The sequence below is a fragment of the Silurus meridionalis genome, chromosome 18, assembly GCF_014805685.1.
Source record: "Silurus meridionalis isolate SWU-2019-XX chromosome 18, ASM1480568v1, whole genome shotgun sequence".
Lineage (NCBI taxonomy): Eukaryota > Metazoa > Chordata > Actinopteri > Siluriformes > Siluridae > Silurus > Silurus meridionalis.
In genome coordinates, this window is record NC_060901.1 from 3,046,013 (window position 1) to 3,063,512 (window position 17,500).

Consider the following 17,500-nt stretch of genomic DNA (forward strand, 5'->3'; position numbering starts at 1 on the left):
GTGCTGTGTTAGTGATTTAGTCTAACGCATGGATTAATGCATTGGCATGACTCAGGTCTCTCAACCTGTTAAATTGAGGCATCGTCTTTAACGAGTCCTGAAATGTTGCTACACAAGTGTCATTCTGAAGAAGTTGATTTTTGGCTTTTCAGAGTTAAAGAGTTAACAGACAGCTGTGTTGCCTTCAGGTCTTTATTTTTAGTGCCTGAAATTCTCAGATTAATGTTCCTGAAATCATATAATGGCTTCAGCTGATTGAATAAATGATTCAATTTGATTCGATTTGATTTGTACAGCATTTTTAACAATGAACAATGAACAATAACAAAGCAGCATTGCAGAGATATTATAAAGTTAGAACGTATAAGTTTACTGCCTATAAATTCGTTCCTCATAATTGTAAGTTCACTACTAATGAGTGAGCCAGTGGTGACTGTGGCAAGAAAAAGCTCCTCGAAGAAACCTTGAGATGAACCAGATTCAAAAGGGAACCCATCCTTATCTGGGTGACCCCAAATATCCATTCATTGCAGTTCCAGTTACAGAAATATGTGTATATATATAAATATATATTACTTTTTTACCATGGTAACCAAAAAACATGATTTTTCAGTCATTAACAGGTTTAAATCTTTAATTGCCGATAACGTTCCTCAAGGTTCATCCTGGATCCTGTTCTTCTAATAAAAAACTAATAAAAAAGCTACTAAGCAACTAATAAAAAAGCCATTTTGAATTGGTTTTAGCAGCGGTGTTTAATTTATCTAAAAAATATTGAGTGCTGAACTAGTGAAATGTGTGTGTGTGTGTGTGTGTGTGTGTGTGTGATTACAATCCTCTACTATCAGATAATGACTAAATAACTTGTGTAAGCGCAAGTAAGCACTGTTTTTGTCTGTGTGTGTGTGAGAGAGAGAGAGAAATGAAGAGGAAAGGAAGGATGGACAGATCGAGAAAGAAAGAGAGGTGTGGGATTATTAGTAGGCCATTGTCTGCCTGGTGTCTGTGTGTTCGTCACAGAGCTGCTGCTGTTCTGAGTGGCTGACTGGGTGTGAGCACCCTCCTTTACAAAAATCCTCCCTTCTAAGAGCAGGTCAGATGGTCTCTGGTGCTTTATATAGTACACACACACACACACACACACACACACACACACACACACACACACACACTCAAAACCTTGCCATACCTGTATGCATTGACTCAAACGCTCACACACATTATCCAGACATTCACACAGCACGGTGGTGGAGAGCTGGACGCATCACACCCCCTCTTGAATTTTGCCATGGAGCAGAACTGCATTTTGACATAGAAGAGAGAATTATCTTCACAGAGCCACTACACTGTGTGGATGGGGCCAGGATGGTGGCCGAGAAAAAAAAAAAAACGTACGAAGCACCTCGCATTGAACCTTGATGTTCTGAGTAGGGGAGGCAAAGGGAATGGAAGGAAGGTGTGAAGTTTGGATGTGACAAGGCGATGACCTGAGAGAAATTCGGAGGAAAGAGGGCTTGGGGCTTCCTTCACTGGGAAAAAACAGCACGTCTGGTCAAAACGAATCAAACCTGAGGAAGATGAAAAGTTCTCATTAGCGACGTGTTCGAATCCTGAAGAGTTTTTTTTTTGCTCAGGCATCATCAGCATCATTCCCTGTTTTACTTCCAGAAAAGACATTTTAACAGCTGTGGATGGATTACAGCAGCTCTGACAGTGGTCCTGGCTGTAACTCAAATCACATATTAATGCAATTGCTCCTTATCATTGCTATCAAATCAGACATGTAGGACTAATTTTCCATATTAACAGATTCGAAAAGACATTAGAATCATTAATATGGGGAAATTCCTTCATTCAGGTTTTTCTTTTTGACTGAATATTGAGATATTGAGTTTTTCTCCAGTGTCAGCTAATGGTCAAAGATAAACCTGGACGTTTTCAGAAATGGGAAACTCTTCATACTTTCCAGAACCCCAGTAGTATGACTGTATTTTGTTTGAGGCTGGTGAGGGAATGACGGTTTATTATTTTCGTATTAACAATATTCGCATTGAAACACCCCACAATATCATATATAATGTTATATATATATATATTTTCTCACCTAGTCCCAGTTTGCCCATTTATCCCTCTGACCTTTCTAATCAACAAGTCATTTCTGGCCACTGTGTGTTTTTTCCACACACTATTCTGTGTAAACTCTAGAGACTAGTGTGTGTGCGGAAATCCAAAATGACATTTGTATAAACTCAAATAGATGTGTATGTATATAAATATATATGTGTATACATAAATCTTTTTCTTTCAATGACAAATGGCAGGTGGGTCCCCAACTTTTTTTTTTTTTTTTTTATCTGACACTGTCTTTCAGATAACATCTGGTTCCAGACGAATCAGCAGTTTTTGAAAAACTCAAACCATCCTTTCTGGTACAAGCGACCCTGCCATGGTCAAAGTCAGTGATTACATTAGGATGTTTAAAGAGAGAACAGTAATAAAGCAGGTATCTAGCAGCAAATAAATCTGCTGATGCTTCAGCTTTAAGGTATGAACGGGATTTATAATTGTTTAAGTATATAAAAGGGGGGGGGGGGGCATACTGAGCTGTCTGCTTGCTGCTGGTGGACGTTTTCAGCAGCTCATGCTCAGAAAGTCCATTCCGCTATTGACCTCTTCCTTGTGACACCTAGGAACATGCCCTTAACACTCTGAACGCCAACAACACACACAACCTCACATACACACACATCTGGAGAGGATTTCTGTGTGCACTTTTTCACATCATCCTCCTTTCCCTGAATTTTTGTTCTTCTCTGAGCGTTCGAGCATTTGCGAATTGCTCTACAGCGTCCAACTACGCATGCAGTACCGAAAAAACGCAAGAAAAAAAAAACATGTTTATGGATTCTTTAAAGATGAGCTAATTCAGGCTTTGACAAGTTTGTGTACTTTTTTTTTGCTCCCACATGCATAAACTAGCACACTTTGAAGCGGAAAAAAAGAAATAAACAGCATAAATGTAAACAAATGCAAGCGGAGTGTGTGTGTCTGTGTTACAACAGTTAAAATGCATTGTACGTAATAAATGTACGCATGAATGTAATATCCTTATGCTTGTTTGTGTGTATTGTGTTTTAGATATGGACGAATGTGATAATGATTACAATGGAGGCTGTGTGCATGACTGCATCAACATCCCTGGAAACTACAGATGCACGTGCTATGATGGTTTCATGCTGGCAGATGATGGTCATAACTGTCTAGGTAAGAAAAATGCAGCTGGATGGCTGGATAATCTCTGATATTGTTCGCAACCAAACACCCCAGTTTTACGAAACTCTCTATGTTCTGTACGTTCACGAACAAATATATTAACAAAAATTATTAACAATAACTTAGCAAACATATTTTTAGCGTTCATTAATTGGAACACACCCTGTGCAAGGCTCTTGCTGCAGTTTTCATAATTCTAGGTACTAATAAAGAGCCTGCCTTTGTGTATTCATCCTGAAGTCTTTCCAATGATATAAAACTGCATGTCATGTGTTTAGAGTCTGAGGTGCTACTGTATGTTTTCACCTCAAACCTATGTGCTATTCTAAGCTAATCACTGATGGCTAAACACTTTAGCATGTTGAGTTGAGAATATATAGACATTTTTTGCAACGATACGCTAAAAAACCCCCCGAACGCTGCCTCAGTCACACACACAGCTAGCCTGTCTCGAGTCCACTTTCTCTCGAAGAGTTTTTCTCTCGTCTTCTCTTTGCCAAGTGACCTCTCCGAAGACCCCTCCGTAAGCGTAAACAAACATGCCTCTGTGCGCTTTGGGAAGCACAGCCTCATCTCGCCCGGCTCCCTCATTCCACTCCAGCTGACAGGGGTCGGCTGGCAAAAAAAAAAAAAAAAAAAACTCTTGGTTATTTTCATCTCTTTAAAATGTCACCTCAAGTGTCACCAGTGGCTGAATCGCATCCATTTCCCAGAATCCAACTGGCACGCTGTGTGTTTATGTTAGTGGTTAAAAATGGACTCCTGAAGGGAAAAGTCAGAGAAAATTAATAACTCACCATAGCATATTTATTTAAACGGTTCGAATGTGAAATTCCACGTCTCTGACAGGCAGGACTAGTTTAATGTTTTTAGGGGGCTTGCTGTGGGGGTTCAGGAATCTGTTGAAAAGTGAAATGCATGCTGCGTATCTTTATTCGTTTTACAAGCCAGCCCGGAGCGATAGGTTGTGGTGCGGCGTGTTGGTAAATGTCCATTATCGGAACCTGTCTTTCTCCACTTTCTGATCGAAACGAGTTATCAAGAGAGTGATAGAGAGTTCGAGGAGTTGGAGGACAGCACATGAGTAGTTTGGCAAAGGTGGACAAGCTTTGGACGACTCCGTCTTTCCTCTTCTCCTCCCCAAAAGATTTTTTTTTCCGAGTTGGCAGTGTGATTGAGTTTCAGGATGCTGACCTCATGGTTTTATATTAGCACTCACTAATGATGATAAATATCCGAGCAGCACGCCACAACGCGGCCCTTCATCACAGCTCTGTTCCAACTACCTTATGTCTCATGTCTTTGCTATGTCTCTCTCTTTAAATCTCTTGCTCCTTGTCATCCTTTTATCCCCTGACTCATTTTTTACATTCAGTTTTTATTGTAGTGCAGCAGAGTGAGTCTGATGTCTTGTCCTTTTGCCTCTAACTAACGTCTCTGCTCTTTATCTTTATCTCCATAAACCTATTAAAGTTCATGCTCTTATTATCTTTTGCAACCCTCTTTCTCTTTTTCTCTCTCTCTCTCTCTCTCTCTCTCTCTGAACACTCACTACTGTTTCACTCCCATGTTCATCTTCTTGACATCTCATTTCTCCGATCCTCCCCTCATATCTCTTTTCTTACTCCCTCTCTGCCTCAGTAAGTTCTTGGTTATTTTGGCCGTGCGTTTCTCTGGAACATCTCCAGGCTGTTTCCCCAGAAGCAACGCGCTTGTTCTCTATTTGACATCTTTATTGTGGAGTGTTTCAAATAGAAGACTAAATGGTGGTGCTGGGAACCAAGACAAAACCTTAGAGGGTTGACACTGAAGAGAGCTCTGCTGTTCTACATCCCTACTTTCTTTTTCTTCTTCTTCTTCTTCTTTTTTCGTTTGGACGTCTCTCACGTCTCTTCTTGTTTTTATCTTTGTCCTGGATTACATTTATTTTAGGCTTTTGCACCTTACAATCCTATACAGAGATCAAATTCGGAAAATGGTGAATAATAACAATGTCCTAAATAGCTATTATTTACTCATATATACTGTGTGTGTGTGTGTGTGTGTGTGTGTGTGTGTGTGTGTGTGTGTGTATATATATATATATATATGTTAAGAATGTGATTTGAGTTGGTAAAAAAACTACATTATCACTATATAATTATTAGTAAATGCGCTGTACTTTTATTATTTAGAAAGTAATCAATAATTTGTGGCCGATATTTGATATATAGATCGATTTCTCGTCGCTAAAATGTTTCTCGAGCGCGTTCTCTCAGCACCGCTGCTCCCACGTGAATATGACGTATCGCAACACTACGGAGACCGAGGCGTGTCCTGAGAGTCACGTAGAGTACAGATTAACATGGCAGAGGTAGAGCTGCATCTACTAAGGCGTATTTAAAAAAAGGGGTCATGCATTAGAAGTCAGATGGTACAAGTGAATTGATGATTTGCTGTCTGTCTGAACCGAAGAAAAAAAAAGTATTGAATATTGAGTTTTTCCATTTCTTTGTATTGTTTTGATTCGCATTGTGTTGAACTGAATTGTAATCGGATCACACTGCAGAGTAATAGGGATGAATCATAAGATCGTTAATGTATATTTATACATACATACATACATACATACATATATATATATATATATATAGAGAGAGAGATATAGAGAGAAAGAGAGAGTGAGAGAGAGAGTGACTGGCCTTCAGGTGATGACAAACTGCAGCTGATGATTTTTTCAGCGGTCTTGATTGGGTTCTGGACCACTCATGGCATTGGTCAGAATGTGCTCTATACAGTAAAACCCCGTTGGACGAGCATAATTCGTTCTTGAAAATTGCTCGTAGGTCTGTTTGCTCGTACGTTTAAACTGATTTTCCCCATAGGAATAAATGTAAAAGTGATTTAATCTGTTCCGAGATCTCATTCGATCACTTATTTCTGCACTTAAAAAGTATTTGTAGCCTATTTTAACAAACAAATACGACGCAAATTACCGCATAATTTAACACTTACTCATGTGATAGTGGTTGATTGTGAGTGTGAGATGCGCACCACGCTCGTAACCTACTCGGTTTCCATGGTAATTCTATTTACTTTCGTTTTCACAGCACCATCACTGATTTTCTTGGGAGACATTTTTCAAGATTTCTAGTGAAATAAAAATATAAAACTAAAAAAAGTTACATTTTGCTGCACTGAACAACGAGAGCGACCGAGCGATACGTCATCAACTAAGCGACTGATGCGACCCTCCGCCGAAAGTATCTCCGTTTGCTTGTATTATCAGTTGCTCGTACAACAGGGTTTTACTATATTATCAGTATAACATCTAGTATAGCTGGGTTGTAGAACTACAGCATTTTTACCAGCCGTCATTAGAAATACATTCTTTACTAAGCTTTCTTGTTGATGATGTCTGCATCTCTAATTTGAGATCCCTTGTGATTTTGTACTCAGAAACCTGAAGAGACAGTGCTCATTGATGAGTTATTAATGATGTGTGAGGGAGAGAAAGATGTGTGTTCCCTAATATGCCCTGCCTAATCAATCTATTGCGTCTTGAACCCTGACAATCCGTCCTCAAATGTTCTGTTATAATAACCATCACTCTTCTGGGAAGGTGTTCCACTGGATGTTGGCGTGTGGAGATTTGTGCTCATTCGGTCATAAGGGTGTTAGTAAAGTCCAGGACTGATGTAAGTGAGCTGAGGAGGCCTGGGGTTCATACAGCGTTCACATTGATCATTTTCAGTAGGGTTGAGGTCAGAGCTCAATAGCAGGAGATCTTAAACATATCTTCATGAAGCTGGCATCCTACGCAGTGTGGTATTCCTCTCTTTAGTTTCTATAAAATTAGGTCTCAGATGTCCACAGCTTGATATTACACACAACCTGCTAAACCATGTTCTCAGAGGATCTCTGAAGACTTATATTTAAAGATGAAAATGGAACTCTGTTGGTTGACCACTCAATGATGAGAAGACCTGGCTGCATGAACATCCTTCTGAACTTTTACTTATTTACCTGGAGTTTTAATACCAAGCAGTCTAATGAAGAAGGATTTTGTGGATAAAATCATTTTTATCCACAAAATCTATTACCATTAACCTATTAGATAAAATCCAGCATCATCTTTAGCCTCAAAAAAATTTTTAGGATCAATTTATATACAGTGGAACCTCGGAGCTCGCGGCCTCAGCGCTCGCGACCTCGCATGCTCGCGACTTTCATTCCGACCGGCGACTCTCATTCAGATCGGCTCGTGAGCAACCGCGAGCTGCTCAAAACGCTAGTTTGATTCGCTAGTTTTAGTGTTCATTTACATAAAGTATTGTTAAAATAGTCTAATAATTAAGTGTTATGGAGTGAAATAGTGTTATTTACTCATTTAAATTGATTTCGTATAGTGTTCTTTGGGTTTTTACTGGGTTGGAAGGGGCGTATCAAAAGGTCGCGAAAATTGAACTTCATGACCGGTCTTGGTCCCTAACCCTCGCGAGCTCTGAGGTTCCACTGTATAGGCGATTTGAAGCGTCCTCATGTCCCCCACATCCCATATATCTTAATATCTCTAACCTCAGCAAACATGTTAATTTAATGCTAAATCAAATGTTAAACTGTATCAAATTCACTTCAACTCATCACATTTAATCATCACTTGTATTAGCTAAGTTAGCTAGCTGCCTATTTTACTGCTAATAAACAAGCTCACATTCAGCTGGTAGCAATAATCTTTGCAAAGTATCTTTCTCTTGATTCACATCGTTTTAATAAATATCCAAACCAGGATGAGCTAGGGTGCTAGGATGAGCTAGGCTAGGTGAATTAGCTGTAATGTAAGATCTTTTGCTAGGTTAGCTAGCTAGTACTGTATCAGGCTTTGTGGCTAATAAAATAAAGCTGTGGAGATAATTTGGTGTTATTGTTGTATCATATGGAACTTATCAGTTAAATATTTGACGGAAAGATTTGACATTGTCACAAAGCAGCTTTACACAGATAAAGAGTTTATAAAGTATACATTTATATGTTAGTATTTATATGTTTATAGGGAAATAAATCACGTTCTGATCCGCCGACTGACTTCACACTCTTTCTTTAATTCGTCTTCCTCTCGGCTGTTGAGCGTTCACGTTACTCTCCTCTCGTCTCAGACAGATGATGTCATCGTTTCCATTGAACTCAGAGGAGACAGCAGTAACCAGCAGTTGAGTGACCACTATAAATGGACTCCAGGTGCATCAATTATCCTCATGTTAGCTTCATGTACCACACAGGGCATAGCGCAGCCTGTAAAATAAAGAAGGAACGCCAGTTTTAAAATAGTGAATAGCTTTGTGGCGTAATTGTGTGTGTGTGTGTGTGTGTGTGTGTGTGTGTGTGTGTGTGGTGTGTGTTCAGCTTTGATTTGAAATGTCTTCCCCTAGTAATGTGTTTGTTTTAACTGAGAACTATTTCTAACACCCACACACACTCAGAGCAAACCCAGGGGTGAAACAGTCCCTATGTGTGCTAGAGCTCATGTCGGAAGTCGTTCCACAGACTCCCAGATGCCGCATGTCAACAAGTTTAAGCACTAATTGATTTAAGATTGGCTAATGTGGGAGACTGATTAAAGGGTAATCTGGCGCAGTTCCTCCCCGTCTTTTTTCATTTCGATTCGTATTTATTTTTCTCTGCCTGGGCCGGCAGCTGGACTCAATGTGCGATCGTTTGGCTGCTTTATTGAACGACTCCGGCTTATTTTTTTTGTTTTATCTGTCTGTTTTTCGTTTTAATTGAGTCTGAAAGCAAAAGATAAATTTAAAAAAAGAAGAAAGTGTCTAATTGCAATGTGGAGATTCTGTATTTTAGTTTATTGTAGGCTTTCTTGACGTTATTGGATGTCGTTTTTTAGATTGAGGCATCTTTTAATGTCTCAGCTTGTAGCTGAGGTTTTTTAGATTGTTTAGTAGACACTTTGTTGGCACTATACTGTATTTTCTCTGTTGCAGTACAAATACTGTATAGGTTTTACATTCCCAATCTGGTCACAGCTCGGATTCCTGACAGTACCACAGCCATCCGGAATTGGCGGTACTCTGGGTAGAGGGGATAGCGTACTCTTAATCCCCTGTCCATCACAAAGTTCAATCCAGTGTGCTGGCTTCAGATGCTTTGAAAAAAGTTGGTATTATGCTTCCATGGTTTGGTACTGGTTTCATATTTATGGCTCTTGACTGACACTCTTTCCCAAAGCAACTGAGCAATTGAGGATTAAGGGTAGCTTGGTGGGGTTGGGATTTGAACTCACAACCTTCTGAATATAATGCCGTAATCACAGAGCTTCCCCGTCGTCCTGCCACTTGGTAGCTGTTGTCCCACTGTTATGTATTGTAAAGGAGAAAATGGGAGGAGGCGACACTTCAAAAGGCAATCAAAATATCACAGGGAAAATGGGGGATTAATGGAGATCTTGATAGACAATGCAAGAACATAATCCACAGTCGCTCGTTCATTCAAGTGCATAAAATGTTAACAAGCCCAAAGTCTATTCAGAAACCAAAGCGAAGATCTTAAACACAACAAGGCAGTCAGCAGTAACAAAAGGCTCAGAAATTCCAGACGTCCTACTGTAGGATGGCGAGATTTCACAATGATTCAATGACCATAAGCTGTTGAAATAGTTTAGAAGTAGTACTGTAAGTAACCAGGAAGTGGTACCAAAGATACTGGAGAGGAAATGTATGTTATAGAACCATCTTTATTACATTCCTGTTTATATTTCGTGATAAACCAAAAGTCAGATTTGGTATTTGGGGGCCACCAAACATGAAGTCAGCACAGCATTACATACTGGAAACTGGAAGAGATTTATCAATCATGAATGGTCCTTTTGTATCTGGTTTTTCCAAATACCTTGTTGACTCTATTCTTCATCACTCCTCCCATCAGATTCTTTTACATGTATCAAGTCTAAAACAGAGGTTATCAAGATCATGGCTGCTCCTTCGTTATAGATGATTATATTTTAATATAATCCTCAAATCTGCCCACTTTTAAATACTCCATGGGTTCATTTTATCGAACCAAAAGGGCAGAGATGTGATCCAAAAGCAGTTTCAGGTAACAAGAAAGGGTTAGAATTTCAACAAAACGACACCAAGTGGAATCGCAAACCACAGAAAACAGAAACTAGGTCAAAAACTAGGCAGGCAAACAGTAAACAGAGGAAAACTTAACATTGACTGCTACACAATCACACAGCGTGTGTACTTCGTAATGATTGTGACGCCTGAGAGACCTTTTAAAACCACGAGTGTGGCATGGTAGTAATGGAGTCCATGTGTGTGTGGAATCTCATGAGAAAGTCTGGGTGTTGTAGTCAGTGGCGGCCATTTTTGTAGGCCGTGTTGAATTCTGCACTGATTCTGGTGTCTGGTGTAAACAATGTATAAGTGTAGCCTACAGCTGCAGACTGTTCACTACACACCCTATATAGACAAAATTTTGACATCTGACCATAAGATTGGGTTTGTGTATCTTTTTGAACATCCCATTCCACATGTAGTCTCCATTTGCTGTTTTGATAACCTCCACTCTTCTGAGAAGATGTTCCACTAGATTTTGATGGTGAAGATTGTGGAGACTTTTTTAGGGGTCGAGTCAGTCGAAGGTCTTCCTGATCCCTTGTGGTCTTCCAGTGATGTTTTTCTGCTCTCGAAGCATGTGTTTCACTCGAAACACCTCGAACGACTCGATGTAGCGTCACTGTGCATCAAATGCATGTCATGTCAAACGTCTTTGTGACAGATTCGCACAGGTTTACGCACAATTTCACATTTGCTCTTTGTTCTCTTTGACGTGGTCAGCATGTAAAGCAGATCTTCATGGAGTTGGCTTTGTGCACTGAAGTATTGTCATGCTGGAACAGGTTCTGGGTCTCCTTTCCTGCTAGCAAAGACGTCCAGTACAAATGTGTGCTTCTGACACTTTGGATAAGAACCACATATGGCTGGAAAAGTCCATTGTCCCAAAACATTTGTCCATATAGTTTAGTTCACTGATGATTTACTCTACAAGGTACAGAATACTGTTTATAGAGAATAGGGGGTGAGAAAGACGCCATTTCACACATCAGCCTGTTAATATTTTTCTCATTACTTCTCTGTCGGTTCCATCAACAGCGTTTGCATTCTTTCCGCCTCCCCTTGTAGTGTCACGTCGTCCCCGATGCCTTTTCCGAATGCAAGTTTACACAAACGCAATCAAACAAAATCGGTCTAGTTTAAACTCGCTGCCTCGTACAGCCAGATGTTTTGTTTTTTTTGGCAGCGTAACCCTTAATTGCTAAACGACTAAAATGCTGATCATCTTTTTTTTTTTTTTTTTTAAACAAAGCGAAATTTCTGTTTGACATTCTTTTTACTTTACCTACTACGCGTTTTCGTTAACACGTTCGACACGTGACTGTGAGAGCTGCGGATCCTCATTGTCCAGACAAATGAAAATGCTTTGTAGACTTCATCTCATGGGTTAGTTTTTTTTTTTTTTTTTTCCACCTGGATTGCTATGCAGCGGGATGAGATTTTACTTCAGTAGAAGTAGAAGATATGAGATGTGCTCGACTGTGAGAGAGAGACAGGGATACCTGTGGGGAAAGCAGCATAAAGATAGGCCTTTTCTCCTCTTTTTTTCTGATTCCATTCCACCAGTTTGCTCGGACAGTAAAGGGCCTCGCTGTCTTGGCTGCGTTAACGAGCCGTCCTGCCGAGCCTAAAATAAGAGCCGCGTCTCCAGGTAAAAACCAAGGGCCACATAATACACCCCTGTGACCAAATTAGGAGTCTGTGTGTGTAACGTGTGTGTGTGTGTGTTTGCACATTGCTCTTTTTCCGGAGCGTTTGTGTATCTGTGTGGGTTTGAGAGAATGCCAGTAAGACGGATGATACTGGGACATGGTGCTCGCCCTGTCTGCTGCTGCTCTGCCATGCCACATGGAAATTCACTGCTTTGTACTTAACCCGTGCCTGGGTCACAGCATAGCAGAGGCTTGAGCGATATATCAATATAATACCAATATCGTGATAAATGATTATGCAATACTCTTTTCTGAGATATCGTTGGTAATATGTATTTTATTGATGTAGTTTTTTAAATAGATGGATGCTGTAGACTGGGATTGAAAAGTTTCTGTATTGCTGCAATAAAAAGAATCAAGATTCAAACTCCGCTTTTGTTCATTTTACTTTTTTTTTGGATAAGTTTGTTCGATAAATTGAACACTCTATGGATTGGAACTCCTGACATTTTCAGCTATATGTGATTCTTCCCCAAATGGTTACCACAAAATTTAAGGCAAACTAATTTTCCCATCATTCGAACTAGGAGACCCAAACCTGGAAGATCTTAAATGGAAAATCTCGAGTGTCCTGCCGTACAGCTCTGACCTCAACCCTATTGAACACATTCGGGATAAATGTGAACGCTGACTGCACCCCAGACCTCCTCACCTTCTCATCTACATCACTACCTGACTTTACTAACAACCTTGTGTCTGAATGAATCTCCAAAAAATCTAGTGGAACATCTTCCCAGAAGAATTTTACTTTTGGCCAAACAAATCTGTACAGATGTTCCACTTTATCTTCATAGAAAAATCCTCTCTCAGCACGAAGACCAGATTTACACACTCTCAGCATCCAGACAGTTCGTTTCAAACTTTCAGCTGAAATATTTTGCGGTGTCTCTTGTAAAACTCGCCAAAGATGTTCTTCACTAGTTTGAGATTTTCTTCTTCATCCCAAAGCAGTTTAATAGGATTTAGGTGCAGTGACTGGGCAGGCCTTTCTGTGATAGATATCACATACCACTGTCTGCTTTCTAAATAACGCTTACAGAACTCAGACGTACGCTTCGGCTCCGTCCATCGCTGTAGTTGTGGACGCCACCTCGAAAATGCTCTTTTTATTGTTTAAGCCATAAGTCATCGTCCAACACGCTTTAAACACACACAGAAAACATTTGCAAGAATATAGCGAGATGAATTTTGTGTCAATTCGTAGAAATATCACATTTATAGTGAGTACTGTAGCGTCGCCTATGCGTAAATTCTCTGCTTGTTTATTGGTTGAAGTGTCCTTTGATCTAAAAAAAGGGGAGGGGTTAAATATACATGGCACTGCATTCTTTATTTTCATTGGCTAAATCTGGCGACGAATGTCTTCAACTCGACTTTTTTTGATGTCAGAGGATACAACCAATCAATAAGGTGGAAACCTACGATTTCTTGTGATGCTACTGATTTCTTATGATGAACTGAAATCTGGACCATTCGCGAAACAAAATAGTTACATGCCAAATTTAAAATCGTGATGAAGTGGGACTGCGAGTTTCAACCCGCGATAAATTCAATAAGTACAGATAATTCACTTTTATTTCTTTAGTTCAGACAGAAGGGAAATCATCAATTTACCTCCTAATCATCAAATACCTTCTGACTTCTAACGCATGTCTCTTTCACACACAAAAAATAAATACAATTAAAAATAATAAAAATAAAACCAGACGTTCTTTTCCTGTTGTGTCTGCAGGAAGTCACAGCTCTACCTCTGCCATGTTAATCTGTATTTTATGTGACTCTTAGGACACGCCTCTGTCTCCGTAGTGTTGCGATGCGTCATATTCACGTGGCAGCAGAGTGCTGAGAGAACGCTCGAGATACGGTTTAGCGACGAGAAATCGATCTACATATCAAATATCGGTCACAGATTATTGGTCACTGTTTAAATAATAAAACTACAGCACGTCTACTAATAATTAGATAGAAATAAATGTTTTTTACAAATGCAAATATGGTAAAAAGCTGCACCACATCGGTAATTTTTATGCCGGTGCCCCGATGCGAATCTGTGAATCTTACCATCCCTAACAGATATAAAGGAATGAGCTAGATTCTCCAACCCAGGCAAGTCTAAAGATGGCCGACGTTGCACATTGAGGTCAGAGTAGGTTTGCGTACTCCTGGGTCGTTTCTTTGTTAGTGAATAAAACTAAGTCAAGTCACGCCAACTAAAGCAGTGATATATTTATAGGCCTTTCAGAGACATGGTATTGCCTGTAAACGTTATGAAAACGCAATTACAGGACATGAAACACCATTAATGTTTAAAGAAAATTCCAGAATGAACTCCAGAGAAGAAAACGTGTCCTATTTCAGCTCTGATGTCCGTGAGGACTCTAACTGACCCGTCTGCCTGTCTGAATCTCTCTTTCTGCCCATGACCTGTGTGTTTCCTGGCCACTGCGTTTATTTGTTTGGCTGTCGGGAGGATGCTTGTATGGAAGCCGGAACATTCCTGTTCCGCTTCTATCCGGCTGTGTTTCCTGGCTACATCAAATCGTGACGAAGAAAGAGAGAAGGGCCACAAATAAACAAAAAGCATTCACTTTCACAAATACCTGTGTGGGCTTTTGATTACAGGGTACAAAAAATGTGTGTTTGTGAACCCGTGTGTTAGTGTGTAAGTGTGTGTATGTGTGGCCACACGGTAATGACTGTTTGTCTTTCTTCTGTCTGGTGTGGTAGACGTGGATGAGTGTCAGGACAACAACGGCGGATGCCAGCAAATCTGTTTGAACACCATGGGCAGCTACGAGTGCCAGTGCAAAGACGGCTTCTTCCTGAGCGACAACCAACACACCTGCATCCACCGCTCTGAAGGTCTGTGTGGTCTGGGATTAGATTTCTGGGTTTCTATGGTTCTCATGCTACATTTTTATCTACACAAATTACAGTTTTTCTCAGTTGCGTTGGAGCTTCGAAAATGTAATTCTCAAAACTACTCGTTCTCAAAACTACTCTTTACTTGTGGGTAACATGAAAGCAATTTCTCGTCGCTTCGATAAAATTGCAAACGCTTTTGTACACTCACGTAATCAAATTGTGTACGAGTGTCTGCTGTTTTCTTCATTATCATTTGTTCATGTTGGTCAAAATTTATTATACTCGTTTCACCCGAATAGTTTGATAGGATTTCTTGCAAAAGCCTGAACTTTTCTCAAAATTGTTAATTCAGTATTTGTGTAAATGAACATCTCATTGCCACCAGAATGACACGTCCTTTTGTCGTTGTTAACAAAACAAGATTGTATGGAAGATAAATTTCAGCAGCACAAATGTATTCAGTCGATGCATATTTAATTTATATTGATTCATTCAACTTCAATTTCTTTTGTTGAATTGATGAATTGTGCAGATGAATCTTGAACGTCACTAATGAAGGCGAGTGGACGGCATCGGATCAGCCAATAATCGACTCGTCCTATAAAACAGGTCAAAGGTGAACCTCGTGAACCTTCAACTGGCGACAGACAGCAAAACGCATAAATACAATTTCTGAAAATGGATGAACAACCAGAAAACAAACACTAAAACAGTACAGTCAGTGTGAATTCTGTTCGGTCTCAGGAAATCGATATCCCACAGTAATGTGCACGTTTGTGTGTGCTGCTAAAATTCATAGATGTCAAGAAGAAATTCAACCTCGTGCATTTTCACGATCCAAAACCGTAGTTTACATGAGGAACCACTGAAACTGTGAACGTGACTAAACATTTTGACGATCTTGATGTGAACAATGACAATAGGACGTGTTATTCTGATGGTAATGAGACGTTTATTCACACAAATACTTACTTTTCAAGCAACTGAGGTCTTGAAGATCAGAAGTTTGTCGTGTTGCCAAGTTGTTGGCTTTTTTTCAGAATTGGTTTCTTTGGAACTCCAGCTGGTGGCGGTTGAGTGCTTTGCATACTTTAGGTTGATTATCCTTGCATATTAAAAACGTCCTCACATTTAAATAAAATCATTTACTTATACCCAAATGTATAAACCGACCCCTAAATGGTCAAAAAGACACATTAGGCAAGAGATCATGGCCCACCACGACCCATATCTTCCCTACATGTGCGAGTCCAAACTATATCAAGTTTAATCTTGATCTTATTCTCAGGTTTAGCTTAGTATTTTACCCCATAAGTGTATTTAGCTGTTAAAAAAGGAACGAAGATCTCTTCTATAAAGAATTCTTTGTGATGGACAGATCATGCAAATGCTTCCTTCTTCATTACATTTGTAACACATTATAAAGCTCAAAACACATTAGGTCCAATTTGGAAGTGTTTTTAATTGGAAACAGACTGAAATCAATGCTCAACACAATACTGGTGGATCGTCATTTTCATAACCACACAAAAGTTTGTTAACATCTGACTATAAGATTGTGTTTGTGAATAATATCCTTTAATCCCATTCCAAAATCCCATTTACCTCCATTCTTCTGGGAAGATTTTTTCAGTGTGCTTGTGGAGATTTGTGTGAGATTCAGATTTAAGTGTGTTAGCAAAATCAGGTCTTGATGTAGGTGAGGTGAGGAGGCCTGGGGGTGCAGTCAGTGTTCACATTATTCATGCTCAATAGGGTTGAGGTCAAAGCTTTATAGCAGAAATTTCTTCCATTCCAACCCATGGAAAGCAGATGTTCATGGAGCAGGCTTTATGCACAGGGGCGTTGTCATGCTGGAACAGGTTTGAATCTCCTAGTTCAAGTGAAGGGAACATTTTCATTCCACTACATCCAAGTACAATTGTGTACCAAAAGTTTGGAGAAGAAGTCAAGTTTATTTGTATAGCGCTTTTCACAACAGACATTGTCTCAAAGCAGCTTTACAGAAATCAACAGTGAAGGTAAACGATGTGTTTTTATCCCTGATGAGCAAGCCGTGGCGACTGTGGCAAAGAAAAACTCCCTTAGATGTTATGAGGAAGAAACCTTGAGAGGAACCAGACTCAAAAGGGGAACCCATCCTCATTTGGGTGACATCAAGAGTGTGATTATAGTCTTTAAACAATACAGAACACTGGAGAGTGAGAACTAACATGAACACTGGACTGTGTGATTATGAGTGATGTTCTTTCTACAGTCTTATACAGTCATTTGAGATTATGGAACCAGGAGCTACTGAGCAACTCATAAAATATCTCAACAACTGAGATCATCACAGATCCAACACCAGCTTCTCCATGCAAGAGTCTTTAAACACTCAAAGAAGTCCAATGTCTAAACTCCACATGAATTTGGATTCAATTGGCGCTGGTACGTCTCTAGATGGTTCGGGATGTTTGAGGGGTCTCCATCTACTTCTTTAAAGGTCCACAGTCTTCATAAAGAACCACATATACAGGATTTTATAGGTTTTTTAATGAT

General features: G+C 39.7%; 1 protein-coding gene across 4 annotated transcripts in view; it reads left to right on the top strand.

Moving 5' to 3' along the window:
• scube1 (signal peptide, CUB domain, EGF-like 1) overlaps positions 1 to 17,500 on the top strand; it is an 89,659-nt gene that overhangs the window by 8,009 nt on the left and 64,150 nt on the right. For all 4 annotated transcript variants that reach the window (XM_046873016.1, XM_046873017.1, XM_046873018.1 and 1 more), the window contains exons 3-4: positions 3,139 to 3,264; positions 14,822 to 14,956. In XM_046873016.1, coding sequence (XP_046728972.1) covers positions 3,139 to 3,264; positions 14,822 to 14,956 — 261 coding nt within the window. The remainder of the gene's footprint in view (positions 1 to 3,138; positions 3,265 to 14,821; positions 14,957 to 17,500) is intronic.